Here is a 16,454-nt window from a genome sequence, read left to right as displayed (position 1 = left end):
AGACATTTTTGTTTAAAATTTTTTTAAAAATTGTTCCTTAAAATAGTGGGTATATCTTAATAAATCATATTGACAATTGATTTATTTTTTGGTTTTGGTTTTTATTGGTTAGGTCATCCAGCTACCTTACCTTTCAGTTATCTTAAATATATAATTTACAGGGGAAAATTACAGATAAATTAAAACATTAAAAGTTTCTATATATATTCTCAGTGTCGACATGATTAAGCATCTGTAATAATACTGCAACACCATGCACCAAAAGAAGTAAAATCACTAATGGAGTCGATCTAATGTTTCAGAGTACAATATGACGGGTGATAAAAGAGGTACAAAGACATCTGCTATGTGGTTATTTGACAGATCAGTCGATCCTGTTCCCAACCGCAGAAAAAAATCGAGCGAGTCCAAAAGAAATGGGAGTGATGTGTTGCACAGCCTGGGATGATGCAGGGATCTTAATATCCAAACGTGTTTTCTCCACTGTAGGCCACGTACAAAAAGCCGTCCTCGTCTTTTTCTTTTTCGTAGAGCTGCCCCATAGTCAGACTGAAACAAGAATGGAGTGTTTTGACATACACAGAAATATATACAGATTTTTGCTGATCAAAACATATACAGGTGCTGGTCATAATTAGAATATGTTGATTTATTTCACTAATTCCATTCAAAAAGTGAAACTTGTATATTATATTCATTCATTACACACAGACTGATATATTTCAAATGTTTATTTCTTTTCATTTTGATGATTATAACTGACAACTAAGGAAAATCCCAAATTCACTATCTCAGAAAATTAGAATATTACTTAAGACCAATACAAAGAAAGGATTTTTAGAAACTCTTGGCCAACTGAAAAGTATGAACATGAAAAGTATGAGCATGTACAGCACTCAATACTTAGTTGGGGCTCCTTTTGCCTGAATTACTGCAGCAATGCGGTGTGGCATGGAGTCAATCAGTCTGTGGCACTGCTCAGGTGTTATGAGAGCCCAGGTTCCTCTGATAGTGGCCTTCAGCTCTTCTGCGTTCTTGGGTCTGGCATATAGCATCTTACTCTTCACAATACCCCATAGATTTTCTATGGGGTTAAGGTCAGGCGAGTTTGCTGGCCAATTAAGAACAGGGATACCATGGTCCTTAAACCAGGTACTGGTAGCTTTGGCAACTGTGTGCAGGTGCCAAGTCCTGTTGGAAAATGAAATCTGCATCTCCATAAAGTTGGTCAGCAGCAGGAAGCATAAAGTGCTCTAAAACTTCCTGGTATACGGCTGCGTTGACCTTGGACCTCAGAAAACACAGTGGACCAACACCAGCAGATGACATGGCACCCCAAACCATCACTGACTGTGGAAACTTAACACTGGGGATTGTGTGCCTCTCCTCTCTTCCTCCAGACTCTGGTACCCTGATTTCTAAAGGAAATGCAAAATTTACTTTCATCAGAAAAAATAACTTTGGACCACTCAGCAGCAGTCCAGTCCTTTTTGAAGCGAGATGCTTCTGATGATGTCTGTTGTTCAAGAGTGGCTTGACACAAGGAATGCGACAGCTCAAACCCATGTCTTGCATACATCTTTGTGTAGTGGTTCTTGAAGCACTGACTCCAGCTGCAGTCCACGCTTTGTGAATCTCCCCCACATTTTTAAATGGGTTTTGTTTCACAATCCTCTCCAGGGTGCGGTTATCCCTATTGCTTGTACACTTTTTTCTACCACATCTTTTCCTTCCCTTCGCCTCTCTATTAATGTGCTTGGACACAGAGCTCTGTGAACAGCCAGCCTCTTTTGCAATGACCTTTTGTGTCTTGCCCTCCTTGTGCAAGGTGTCAATGATCGTCTTTTGGACAACTGTCAAGTCAGCAGTCTTCCCCATGATTGTGTAGCCTACAGAACCAGACTGAGAGACCATTTAAAGGCCTTTACAGGTGTTTTGACTTAATTAACTGATTAGAGTGTGGCACCAGGTGTCTTCAATATTGAACCTTTTCACAATATTCTAATTTTCTGAGATACTGAATTTGGGATTTTCCTTAGTTGTCAGTTATAATCATAAAAAAAATGAAATAAACATTTGAAATATATTAGTCTGTGTGTAATGAACGAATATAATATACAAGCTTCCCTTTTTGAATGGAATTAGTGAAATAAATCAACCTTTTGATGATATTCTAATTATATGACCAGCACCTGTAGATTAGTGTATTAAATTGATTAAAAATGAATCAATGCAGTTATTTTGTGAAAACTGCATTGAAAATGAAAAAAAAAAAAATATATATATATTTTGACACTAACTCTGGGGTGTCAAACTCAATTCCTGGAGGGAAGAATCTCTGTTTTGTTCAAACCCTGCTCCTACACACATACCATGTGGTTTTCAAATAAGCCTGAAGGACTTGATAAGTTGGATCGGGTTTGTTTAATTATGGCTGAATCTAAACTCTGCAGGGCTCCGGCCCCTCCAGGAATTGAGTTTGACACTCCTGCACTAACTAAACCACATTAAGCAATAGGCAAAGGAAAATCACAATTTGTGAGAAAATGGCAAAAGAAGTCATCAATGAATAACTCTGAACAGATTAATCCAAAATAAATCCTTAGCTAGAGAATATCAGGTGAGTCTATTTGAGATGGCAGGTGGAGTAGGTAAATAGAGATTATTTATAAATGGATGTAAAAGGAGGATGTTGGGTGTGACCTGTGGCATCACAGGAAAACATTTCAGCTGGTGTCCTTCCCTTTTACACAAAATCGGATGCCATATCTTCAGTTAGTGAACAGAATCATAGCCCTATATGGTTTCATCAGCTTGAATGTTGCATGTTCAGGATGAAAATTAAGTAAATTTACATTGTGAACATGTTTGCTGTATAAGGAAATGCTAGACTCCTGCAGATATTTCAGTAAACTGAATTCCTATAGCTGGCATGTCACTGTCCTCTTTATTTCCTGGAATATTTGCATGTGGGTGTGTTGCTGTGTTAAAAAGTACTGTTCTTTTTGTGCATACAAAATCTTTTCGGTAGCACTTTATTTTACAGTACGTGTACTTCCCTAGTACACATACATGGTAAATATCTTGTACCTACAAATGCATGATAACACAAGGTACTTACTGTATCTGAAATGTATGTACATGGTAACTAATAAGAAACACAGCTGTACTTAAAGGGTTCACCCAAAAATGAAAATTAGCCCATAAATTACTCACCCTCAAGTCATCCTAAGGGTATATGACTTTCTTCTTTCAGACTAATCCAGCGGGTGTTGCATGCATCAGTCCAAAAGAAGTGAAATAAAAAGCGCCCATCCATAAAAAAAGAAAAGAAAAGAAGAGTGTCTCACACGGCTCTGGGGGGTGAACAAAGGCCTTCTGTAGCAAATCTAATAATACGTAATAATCAATTTAATGTAGCTTGTGCCAACAGTTGTACACAGAAGCAGCTCCGGGAGGACGACGTATGAGGTCAGCGCTGGTGAGTCTCGTGAAAACCAATGTTTGTTAACAGGAGCAAAGGAAGCAAAGAAAAACCAGTCTCCTCTTGGCTTATATCGAAATCCTCTGACATTCTTCTTTACAAATCCTCGTTTTGTACTTCTAATTAGTGACAGTTTTTTTGTTTTGATCTCTCCACTGTGTTTCCGCGTTGGTCACTTCTGAGCGGCGCATGCGCAAAGCCGACCTTCATATGTCATCCGCCCAGAACTGCTTCCGTGTACAACAGTGAGCACAAGCTTCATTAAAGTGATTATTACGTTATGAATATGGATAATTTTCTTGCAAAAATGCATAGATTTGCTACAGAAGGCCTTTCTTCACCCCTTCACACTTTTTTTAATGGATAGGAGCTATTTTACTTCTTTTGGACTGATGCATGCAACACCCGCTGAGTGCCATGAAACAGCTTGAAAACTCAAAGACAATTTTTTTTGAAAGTCATATACACCTAGGATGACTTAAGGGTGAGTAATTTATGGGCTAACTAACCATTTAAAGGGGTCATATGATGCGATTTAAATTTTTTCTTTCTCTTTGGAGTGTTACAAGCTCTTGGGGCATGAAGAAGATCTGTAAAGTTGCAAAGATAAAGTCTCATATCCAAAGAGAATTTGTTTGTTTTTTTAAATCAACGTTAAGACTGCCACGCCCCCCTTAAATGGCTCATTCTAACACGCCCCCACACGTCTACGTCACTATGTGGAAATATTTGTGTAATCCCGCCTAAATGTTCACACAAAGGCAGGCAGGCATGGTTTCAGTAACTGCAGTTAGTGTTGAAGCAGCCATGTCAGGGAGATGCTGTGTGTATCTAGGCGAAAGCAAAAGCACTTCATTTGGCCTCCCGAAAGTAGATGCATTTAGGAAGCTTTAAGATTACTTACAACTAGGGTTGGGAACCGAGAACGTAGAACCGCAAGTTAGGACGATTCTAAGGGCCCAGGCTGATTTAGGTCCCAAAAAAGCATACCACCCGCAAGGGCGCCGTAAAGGGGTGGAAGGTTAGGACGATTCTAAGGGCCCAGGCTGATTTAGGGCCCAGAAGAGCAGACCCCCTTTTTCTTTTCTTATTTCTTTTCTCTTTTTTATACATACATTAAATGTGCTAGGGCCCCTCATGCACTAAATGTTTTTTTGTCCGTTTTGACCATAGATTTAATATTTAAAAAACAAATAAAGTATTTACTGTTTCAGTCACACCCCTCCCCCTCACAATGGTTGATTCCACCTGCGCTGTCCGAGCTAGATCGCTAGTGTAGCGTCTCTTGCTTATTGCACTTGCTATGATCCAGCGCAGACAGTGACACACACAGGCATGTCACATCAAAAGTCAGGGCATCAAAAACGGAAAGAAAAGAAGGAAAGAGAAGACAGAGAACGCCGAAGTCGACAGTATGTCACACAGTTTTTCAAAAAGAAATGTAGCTTGCCCTATTCCTGTATTCCAAAACTTCCAGAGTTACTTATTTTTGTTGCTACATGACCTGCTTTTATCTAACTAGCTTAGTAAAATAATTACTGAATTATGATTTACAACCAACAATACATCTCTGCTGTGCTGTCTCCGGGTTATCATGTCTCGTAGACACAGATCAGCGCCTGCTGCACACACTCACGTCCTCTTTCCCCATGAGTTTCATGATAACTTTACAAAACAAAAAGTAATCTACACGCTTCAAAAATTACAAAATCAGTTTGCCGTGTGTGTCGTGTGTTCTGTGAAGTGACAGTGCTGCTGCTATGATCGATGCTGTCAAACTTGACGTTCTTAATATGAACAAAATGCCCCAGAAAAAATAATATAAAATTGAATAAAACATGTGTCTGTAGTAACCAATGCATATAAGGAGTTTACAAAATAGATATTTTAATATTTTATATTAAGAAAACTAAATAGGCCAATAAAAATAATATGGTTATTACGTGTGTGTTTGACTTATACAGATGCAGAGTCAGCTTTATTGTCTGAAGTCAGACACCTCAACTCTGTATATAGGGCCACTTTCCCAGGGTGTCTGTCACCAATTGATCTGCTCAACAGCATTTACAAGATGCATGGGCAGGTCTGCATAGTTTTGCGAATATTTTGCACACTGCCTGTGACCGTTGCTGGTGGCGAGAGAGCATTCAGTACACTGAAACTAATAAAGAATTATCTGAGGTCTGCTATGTTGCAGGATAGACTTTGTCACCTTGCCATACTATCCATTGAAAGCAAACTGGCAAGAAAGCTGAACTTTGATGATCTGATACATGATTTTTGCCAGCAGAAAGGCACGCCCCTGGCCCATTATAAAGTGATGTTGAACATAACTTTGTTAGACCTGGATAACAAACAGTTGATGTCTGGTTCAGTACTTGTTTAGTCCTGGACGGGTTTAGGCCTGGCATTACTCCTGGAGTGTCTTGATTTTGAGCCCTTTTGGCCTAGCTAGTTTTATTCCTGGACTGATTTAATTATGGGTTAGTTCTAGCTGATGTTTCCTGATTGAGCAGTTTGTTCATGTAAAGTATATGTCAATAAGTGTACATTATGTTCTGTTGTGCTTGCAATTGCGATAATAAATGTTCTCCCTTTTATGTAAACAAGTACATATTTCTATATTTTTTTCTTGTTTTTGTAGACTTTGTACTCATCTTTAGACATTTTAACTATGCAATGTGCTAAGTATCTTTTTTAAAGTATACAGCGCATGTTTATAGGGTTAAATTTTATCTGTAAAAATTGTAGGGGGCCCAGAAATTTTGTTTTCCATAGGGCCCAGAATTTCTGGCAGCACCCCTGCTGATGCGACATGTGACCAAGCGCTGTGAGCAGCCTCTGACGATTCGGCGTGTCCCATAAAGGATGTCACAAACCAAATAACAGAGTTGCCACCCTGCCTCTTTCATTACTGAGCACATTGATTTCAATGACGTGCATTCCACAGACACGCCACGTCTTTAACTACCGAACACGTTTCCCACGACTGTACGTGCTCTTGCGCCTTTGATAACTGTGCACGTCGTTTTGTCTGACTGTACATGTACCGGCAGCATGCAGCACCTGCCGCCACTAAATTACATTATATTTGTCCCAAATTCTCATTAATATATATATTGACTTCAACTTGGACCACTAAATAAATAGACTGCTATTGTTATGTAAATATGAGGGTTAGATTATTTAGTGTACAGGTCATTTCAAGAGTGATAAACAAAGTGATAGAAAATATTTATTTTCATGCATTTTAAATGTTTAAAATTGTGGAAACCACTTATTGCATCACACCATCTCCTGACTTGCATTATTATTTGTAAAATAGGGGCTTTATGGAGTGTGTGTATACGTGATTATAAGAATAACAGTTTATATTAAATTTAAATTTAATTTATATTTCATTAATTAAGGGAAATGAACAAGTGTCTTAGCCCTCAAGGGACTATTTGGCCAACCAGCTTATTCCTGCTTGAAAAGCAAAATGTTATTGATAGTGTAAAAAACATCAACTTTGAAGTACACGCTGATTAATGGACTAGACTTGCTCAACATTACTTACTACCTTCCAGCAGCACTACATTCAATGAAGGTAAAATAGTAAAAACATAATAATAGTGCATTTAAATGAAACCGGAATCTGAAAATTTCTAACAATACCCAACCCTACTTATGAAGATCTGTATACTGTAATATGTTGAATTTTGACATTGCCAACCTTTAAATTAAGTTGACAGTAAGTAATAAACAATATTGAGCATTGAGTAGTTAAGTATTGTGCATTTTTCCTTACCACTATTTTTTAATAGTTATTTAATGATTTTAATGGAACTGGAATCGGAAAATTTCTAACGATTCCTAACCCTACTTACAACAAAACAGCAACACATTTTATGGATGACCGTTTCGTGAACCTAGGAGAGGAGGTAATTCAGACTTTGCTATGACAATCTGGCGCTTCTGAATCAGCTACTGTAAGCATGTTTTGTTATTAAAGTATTTGCTATTGACTGTTCAAATACGGAGTTTTGCGCATCGTGTGTGTGTGTGTGTGTGTGCGAGTGCAGGTGTGTGTGTGAGAGAGAGAGAGAGACAGGGTCACACAGTGGAGTCAGCTGTCTTAACCGTCCGTGGCTTGTGTACTGCAAACACATACGAGCTTCATCACTGTGTCTGTCACGTGACTCTGTTCCCCTTTCATTCTTGAACTGATAGTAAAACTAAGGACATTATTTACTGTCTTTACATTTATTTTAAAAGATGAAGCTCACGATTATGGAAAGGGGCGTTACATTTCCGATGAGTGCTTGCGGTGTTCGGTCAATCACAATGCAGTAGGTCAGTTGACCAATCAGAGCAGACTGCGCTTGTCAGAAGGAGGGACTTTGTAGAAAACTATGCGTTTGAGAGAGGCAGGGCATAGAGAACCTACAATAATGTACAGTATTTGAAAAATAATGTGTTTTTTGAACATTAAAGCATGTCAACAAATTCTGTTACACCAAATAAACAAAATAATTATCTTTATAAAAGCATCATATGACCCCTTTAACAGTCGTACATGCATGGTAATTAGTTTGTACATACAGACAAGTGTGGGTACTTACAGGTAGTACATGGTAACTAATTAGATTCTTTACTTACTAATGTATATACATGGTAAATATGCATTACTTACAGACAAGTGTGTATGTACAAACAGGCACTCATAGTATCTGTATATGGTAATTAATAGTGACGTTCCTTTGGGCAGGGTTTGCTCCATGTAAACAGTGCTTTACACACAGTTTCAGGATGTTTCCGCTGTTACAGTATGAAAGTAAACAGGGTACTGGCTTTACTGCTTTTGTCTTAGTGACCACAAAATTAACAGGAATGACATTCAGGGAATGTTTTTAGACTGATAAAAAAAAGTTTATTGATGGTGCGGTTGAAATCTTGAGACTGTGATGTAGTTTATAACCTATGCTTTTTACTTCTAGCAATTAGGTTAGGTTCAATTGAGAAGATTATCATGATGAATATAATGTGTAAGAATCATAATCCCTTTGCTGGTCAGAGAGCAATAATAGTATATTATTAATTTGTATATTATTATAATAATAATTCAGCTGATGGAAAATCCTATTGGGATTATGTTGAGAGAGCCAGAGTGATGCTAATTTCCGGGTTGACCTACAAAAATGTGTCATCAGTAGTAGCACTCTATTCTATCACATTAGTCTCATTTCAATCTTATTTTTTAAAACAGTGTTTTGAAGTTTACCACCTGACTCTGTGTGCCTCCATTGTAAACGCATTACTGTCACCATAAATTTTGTTAAATCCTTTTTGTATGCAATGTATTAAGTAGAGTCTTTGTAATAAATAAAGCAGCATTTTACCTGGACTGAGGGACAGTTTTGTCCACAAAAAGGAATATGGCTTTTTCAGAGGGCAGCTGGATCCGCTTTCTGATGATCCACATGAACTGAGCCACTGTAATGTCAGATGGGACCAGATACTTTCGCTTGTCAATGTCCACAATCTGTGAACCAGATACTTTCTCTACAATAACCTGATAAACACAAAAGAGAGCAAACAAAGGCAATCATATGTTACACACACAGGAGAGCAAAGACAAAGAAGGCAGGCGGTTCTAGTATTACAACCAAAGATTGGCCCATCCATACCAGAGACCATTCCACAAATATGAGTGGTCCATTTACACCAGAGGCGGTTCTAGTATTTCATCCTCAGGTGGGCTGAGCCCTCAGAGAGACCATTAGATACAAATGATCTAAACTTAACAGTGCTTGTGAAAACTATTACTCTAAGAAGTAAATATACACAAATAACTAGTAAAGCTACAGAAGTTACTAAGTTAAGACAAGAGCAGTGAGTGATTCTCTATTTTTCTTTTGTTGTTTGATTAACATTAATTTGTGTGTATTTGCTCAAGGAGGCGTGAAACAGAACTCGTTATTTGCATGCTGTTTTTTGTGTGCATGCTTCACGTGTGTGCGTGCACAAAAACAATCCATCCTAGCACACGATTGAGATCTCTTTCTCACGGTCTTGTGCTTGAATGACTTACATCAATTTAATTTTTAAACTGACAAGACTTAAAACATGTGAGAATGATAAACTTCTTGAGAAAGCAGCACTGGCCCGTGGCCCAATCGTTCGAGAAGCACCCGGCTGCAGCCTGCAGATCGAGGTGGGGCTGCACCTGGGGCGGGGTTGCACGTGCAGCCCCACCCCATACCTACTCTGGGGTGCGTTTCCCAAAACCATAGTTGCTAACCTGGCAATGGGAAATTGCATTGCAACCAACAGAGTTGCTAACTTAGTTAGCAACTATGGTTTTGGGAAACGCACCCCTGATTGGTTTGATCGTCTTTCATAGACATACATGATAAGAAATGTGTGTGTAGTTGGTGTAGGACAGAGTATGTTGATTAAAAGGCTAAAAATGCTGTGCAGTTTTATAAAGCCTTCATTATAATGCACAGAAGAAAAGAAAACATTAGCCTGTAACTTTCCATGTCTGTGAAATGATTGTTTTGTTAAATTAAGCTGATTTTTAGGCTAACAGAAGAACAACCCACCACATTTAGTAAATTAATTGGGTTTATTATCCACAGTGGGAGGATCAGGCCTTTAGATAGAAAAATTATGAATTAAATAATTTTTGAAAATTTTATTTCATATCATCAGAGTATGAGAAAGGAAATGAAAATGATATATCAGTATTGTTTTAATTTATATAACATGACATAATGTTACATATAATAATCTGTAATGCAGTTGATAAATGACACTGCAATAATGTGTCTGTGTGCCATTTCAATTTTTATGAAACTTGAATTTTCTTTACTATATTGCAATTTTCCTCCCCTTTATTTCAGGAAAATATGCTGCTCCTTATTATTTTAAAGTGAAGAAATCGAGAAACTTTTATTTCTACCGGTCGTGATGATTCTGAAAGGACATACCTGTAATCTGTTGCTATAGTAACGAACGCAATTTCATGATCATCATGCTCTTATTTTAGTGCAGTTGTGTCAGCCATTGCAGTCAAATATTGAGATAAACTTTATAAAGTATCATCTATTTATATTAAATTAATATATTAAATTGGTATCTTCTCGGATACCCATTTTACGACCATTATTGAGCCGATACTTTTAATTCAGCTGGAATGATTCGGGACATTCTACAAACCCGATTCCAAAAAAGTTGGGACACTGTACAAATTGTGAATAAAAACGGAAAGCAATGATGGGGAAGTTTCAAATTTCAATATTTTACACTCAGAATACAACATAGATGACATATTAAATGTTTAAAAACTGAGAAAGTGTATCATTTTAAGGGAAAAATAAGTTGATTTTAAATTTAATGGCATCAAACACATCTCAAAAAAGTTGGGACAAGGCCATGTTTACCACTGTGTGGAATCCCCTCTTCTTTTTATAACAGTCTGCAAAACGTCTGGGGACTGAGGAGACAAGTTGCTCAAGTTTAGGAATAGGAAATGTTGTCCCATTCTTGTCTAATACAGGCTTCTAGTTGCTCAACTGTCTTAGGTCTTCTTTGTCGCATCTTCCTCTTTATGATGCACCAAATGTTTTCTACGGGTGAAAGATCTGGACTGCAGGCTGGCCATTTCAGTACCCGGATCCTTCTTCTACACAGCCATGATGTTGTAATTGATGCAGTATGTGGTGTGGCATTGTCATGTTGAAAAAATGCAAGGTCTTCCCTGAAAGAGACGACGTCTGGATGGGAGCATGTGTTGTTCTAGAACTTGGATATACCTTTCAGCATTGATTGTGCCTTTCCAGATGTGTAAGCTGCTCATGCCACACGCACTCATGCAACCCCATACCATCAGAGATGCAGGCTTCTGAACTGACCACTGATAACAACTTGGGTTGTCCTTGTCCTCTTTAGTCCAGATGACATGACGTCCCAGTTTTCCAAAAAGAACTTCAAATTTTGATTTGTCTAACCACAGAACAGTTTTCCACTTTGCCACAGTCCATTTTAAATGAGCCTTGGCCCAGAGAAAACGCCTGCGCTTCTAGATCATGTTTAGATATGGCTTCTTTTTTGGCCTATAGAGTTTTAGCTGGCAACGGCGAATAGCACGGTGGATTGTGTTCACCGACAATGTTTTCTGGAAGTATTCCTGAGCCCATGTTGTGATTTCCATTACAGTAGCATTCCTGTATGTGATGCAGTGCCGTCTAAGGGCCCGAAGATCACGGGCATACAGTATGGTTTTCCGGGCTTGACCCTTACACACAGAGATTGTTCCAGATTCTCTGAATCTTTGGATGATATTATGCACTGTAGATGATGATAACTTCAAGCTCTTTGCAATTTTTATCTGAGAAACTCCTTTCTGATATTGCTCCACTATTTTTGCCACAGCATTGGGGGAATTGGTGATACTTTGCCCATCTTGACTTCTGAGAGACACTGCCACTCTAAGAGGCTCTTTTTATACCCAATCATGTTGCCAATTGACCTAATAAGCTGCAAACTGGTCCTCCAGCTGTTCCTTATATGTACATTTAACTTTTCCGGCCTCTTATTGCTACCTGTCCCAACTTTTTTGGAATGCGTCTCATGAAATCCAAAATGAGCCAATATTTGGCATGACATTTCAAAATGTCTCACTTTCAACATTTGATATGTCATCTATATTCTATTGTGAATAAAATATAAGTTTATGAAATTTGTAAATTATTCCATTCACTTTTTACTCACAATTGTTTCACTGGAAACTATAAGGTTAATTGTCAATAATTAAGTTTAAGTGGTGGCATAATGCATTAAAAACGGTGTTTTTTAAAAGACTAAACTCAGTAAACAAATTATTAATAAAGTATTATATTCACAGACAAGCAGATGAGTCCTGAATAAGAATGCAATGCGTTTAATCACGCGTTAAGTGTTTTCCCTCCCATAGAAAAACCGTTAGACTAAAAGGAAAATGCTTAACGTGGCGTAATGCATTAAAACGTGTTTTAAAAAGCTGACCTAACTCAGTAAACATTTTTAACAAAGCATTCTATTTACAGACAAGCAGGTTATGGGAGGAAAATGCTTAACGCCTAATTAATCGCGTTAATTTGTGAATTTGACTGCTCCAGATTAAACTTGCAGTAAACATCTCTTGATTCAATTATAGTGAGTCAAGTTAACAATAAACAACTGCATTATAGTAAAGGCTTTGTAAAACTGCACAGCATTTTTAGCTTTTTAATCAACATTTAGCTTTTTAATCAACATACTCTGTCCTACACCAACTACACACACTTCTCTTATCATGTATGTCTATGAAAGACGATCAAACCAATCAGAGGTAGGCACGTGCAACCCCGCCCCAGGTGCAGCCCTGCCTTGATCTTGCAGGCTGCAGCCGGGTGTACTTGAATCGTTCAGGTAGCCGATTATAGTTTTAGGAGGGCTGAGACAACAGATAGGGGGCGCTGTAGCCCACCTAAAAAGGGTCTAGAACCGCCCCTGGTTCACACCAAGCAGCAACTTTGCAGTCTCTCTGGTGCTGTCCCAAATGGCACACTACATGTGGTCTTGTGGACTTACAGTGGCTGCCGCATGCGTGTGTCCGTTAAGTTTTAGCTTTCAGAAGGCTGCTCGCGAGTGCCCCCTTTATGGCCCCTAGTCACCCTCGATGTGCACTTCTGCCAAGCCTGCCATTTAACCTGGTTAAATAAAAGAACTGAACTACTACCCGACAGTCAAAGCGCCATTATGTCACGAAAGTGTGGACTCAGAGGAAGACCGTAAGGGTTTAGGGTGCGATTTGGGACAGGGCCTCTCTTGAATCCAACAAGGAAGTGACTTAAACTGCAATTCATTGATTGGCCGCTAGAGACAGGCTCCAAATGGAAGTCAGGGAATCAGCAGTCCTTGGTGTGATATCATTTTGTTTAATGATTTTCCTTTATTGTCCTGGTTATTTGTTTATTTTATCTGATAATTGGCCTGCGTTCAACAGCATATTGGTTTTATGGGGATATCAAGAATCATCAAATTTCACTTGTTATTGGTATCGACTACTGAAGCTGTGATTTTTGTGACAAACCCGTTCCTTCCAGATGAAAAAAAGGATTTCTGGTATGTTCTGATCCATAGATCATAGACAAGTTAGGCACAACTTAAGATTTTCCCCAAATGTACAAATCAGTCTTTGATTACAGGCTTTGTTACTATGACTTATAATAAATTATTAATAGACAGCTATCTCCATGTTAAAACTGTTGAACTTTCCATATCCATACTCACAGGAACTCTGTCTGGGTACTTGTTGCGGATTTTGGCCGACTCCACACACCTGTGCTCTAAATGACGGATGCAAAAAGACAAGACATCGATCAGTCTACATCAGGGGTGTCAAACTAAATTCCTGGAGGGCTGAAGCCCTGCAGGGTTTAGATTCAACCCTAATTAAACACACTGATCCAACTAATCAAGTTCTTCAAGCTTATTTGAAAACTACATGGCATGTGTGTTGGAGCAGGGTTGGAACAAAACTCTGCAGGGCTCCAGCGCTCCATGAATTGAGTTTGACACCCCTGATCTACATGCAACCTCAACATACTGTTCACATCATTAATATTCATTAGAGCAGGGGTCACCTAACTCAGTCCTGGAGGGCCGGTGTCCCCCTGAGTTCAGCTCCAACCCTAATCAAACACACCTGAACCAGCTATTCAAACTCTTACTAGGTATACTAGGAACTTGCAAGCAGGTGAGTTGAGGCAAGTTGGAGTTAAACTCCACAGGACCGAGTTTGGTGACTCCTGCATGAGAGAGTCTTGTGATCAGCACGAAGGAATTCTCATCCGCATTCTTTTTTAATGATTATAAATAGATATTATACTATAAAAGCACACACATTGTTTGATAGGGTAACTAACCCCAAAACACGGCAGTAAACATTTTTTATACACGTTTGACATGTGAATATTTCAAAATCACATAAAATATGAGTACATTTGTAGGGCTGATAAACACGCTAAACATGACTTGCTAAAATGAAAGAAAAACTATGCACTTTGCTCATCAAACGCTGATAGATAACACCAGGGACAGACTCTCCTACGGTGTAATCTCGGTTTGTTTTTGTTATTAATGTAGTTATGACGAGCAAACAACAGGCCCGACATAAACAAATAAATCTGAGATCGCAGAGTTAGATCAAATTAGTAATCAAAAATCATCCGTCTGACAAACAGATCAATAATTACACACATCTGACAGGCCGTTGTTGATAAAGATATGACATTTTCGATGAATTACCCAGAGAATGGTCCTCTTTAAACATCCATTTCATTTTTGCAGAGGTACTGCTCGAGGAGCGATCTGCTAATGAAAATATGTGATGATTTAAAGTCAATTAAATGTTAAAACTAAAAACGTCAACAATGGAACAGCAGCAGACGCTCGTCTTCAGACTAGCCGTAATGACGTCACCGCGTACGTAATCCCAGTGAGGGCGAGGTTACGTCACAGCAGGGCCGTACCAATCGGTAGATGCCGGGGTTTTCATAGTACGCGAGTTCGTATTTTGCAGCAACTACAGCAATTCGATTGTCGAAACCAAGTGACCAGACTAATCGTTTTTGACATAATTTAGATAATTTCATATCTAATAATTCCTATTTACATACCTCGCACAAGGCCAAGTTTGGCGTTGTTGTTGCTATGGTGAACAGATGACGCTGCGCCACCGTAACACTCCAAGTACACCCGGCTGCAGCCTGCAGATCGAGGCGGGGCTGCACCTGGGGTGGGGCTGCACGTGCCCCATACCTACTCTGATTGGTTTGATCGTCTTTCATAGACATACATGATGTGTGTAGTTGGTGTAGGACAGTGTATGTTGATTAAAAAGCTAAAAATGCTGTGCAGTTTTACAAAGCCTTTACTATAATGCAGTTGTTTACTGTTAACTTGACTCACTATAATTGAATCAAGAGATGTTTACTGCAAGTTTAATCTGGACCAGTCAAATTCACAAATTAATCATTGGGACATTCAAAAGCATTTAACGTGAAATGTACGTGGACTTAATGCATTAAAACGGTGTTTTAAAAAGACCAAACTCAGTAAACAAATTATATATAAAGCATTATATTCACAGACAAGCAGATGCCCAGAATACGAATGCAACGCGATTAATTAGGCGTTAAGCATTTTCCTCCCATAACCTGCTTGCTGTAAATAGAATGCTTTGTTAAAAATGTTTACTGAGTTAGGTCAGCTTTTTAAAACACGTTTTAATGCATTACACCACGTTAAGCATTTTCCTTTTAGTCTAATGGTTTTCTATGGGAGGAAAACACTTAACGCGTGATTAAACGCATTGCATTCTTATTCTGGACTCATCTGCTTGTCTGTGAATATAATACTTTATTAATAATGTGTTTACTGAGTTTAGTCTTTTAAAAACACCGTTTTAATGCATTATGCCACCTTAAACTTACAAACTCGATTCCAAAAAAGTTGGGACACTGTACAAATTGTGAGTAAAAAAGGAATGGAATAATTTACAAATTTCATAAACGTATATTTTATTCACAATAGAATATAGATAACATATCAAATGTTGAATCAGAAAGGAAATGCTACTGTAATGGAAATCTTGGCTCATTTTGGATTTCATGGGAGCTACACATTCTAAAAAAGTTGGGACAGGTAGCAATAAGAGGCCGGAAAAGTATGTGTACATATAAGGAACAGCTGGAGGACCAGTTTGCAGCTTATTAGGTCAATTGGCACCATGATTGGGTATAAAAAGAGCCTCTCAGAGTGGCAGTGTCTCTCAGAAGTCAAGATGGGCAGAGGATCACCAATTCCCCCAATGCTGTGGCAAAAATAGTGGAGCAATATCAGAAAGGAGTTTCTCAGATAAAAATTGCAAAGAGCTTGAAGTTATCATCATCTACAGTGC

The 16,454-nt window shown here is 38.5% G+C and overlaps 1 protein-coding gene across 1 annotated transcript; it reads right to left on the bottom strand.

Annotated features, from left to right (window-relative positions):
* Nucleotides 1-80: 80 nt before the first annotated feature.
* Nucleotides 81-14,988, bottom strand: LOC109050825 (gamma-aminobutyric acid receptor-associated protein-like 2). The gene is made up of 4 exons (XM_042715807.1): nt 14,801-14,988; nt 13,784-13,839; nt 8,866-9,038; nt 81-549 (listed from the first exon to the last, which is right to left on the bottom strand). The coding sequence occupies exons 1-4, from the start codon at nt 14,832-14,834 to the stop codon at nt 459-461; spliced, it is 354 nt and encodes a 117-aa protein (XP_042571741.1). The 5' UTR covers nt 14,835-14,988; the 3' UTR covers nt 81-458.
* Nucleotides 14,989-16,454: the final 1,466 nt, after the last annotated feature.

The sequence above is a fragment of the Cyprinus carpio genome, chromosome A25, assembly GCF_018340385.1.
Source record: "Cyprinus carpio isolate SPL01 chromosome A25, ASM1834038v1, whole genome shotgun sequence".
In the NCBI taxonomy this organism is placed as follows: domain Eukaryota; kingdom Metazoa; phylum Chordata; class Actinopteri; order Cypriniformes; family Cyprinidae; genus Cyprinus; species Cyprinus carpio.
This window is presented reverse-complemented; position numbering and strand designations above follow the sequence as displayed.

What these genes read in the sequence shown, in the direction of transcription:
- LOC109050825 (XM_042715807.1), bottom strand. Translation starts at nt 14,834, where the DNA reads ATGAAATGGATGTTTAAAGAGGACCATTCTCTGG. An exon ending in TAAAGAGGACCATTCTCTGG is followed by an intron (nt 13,840 to 14,800) that starts GTAATTCATCGA and finishes TCCGTCATTTAG; the next exon opens with AGCACAGGTGTGTGGAGTCG. An exon ending in AAAACTGTCCCTCAGTCCAG is followed by an intron (nt 550 to 8,865) that starts GTAAAATGCTGC and finishes TTCTTGTTTCAG; the next exon opens with TCTGACTATGGGGCAGCTCT.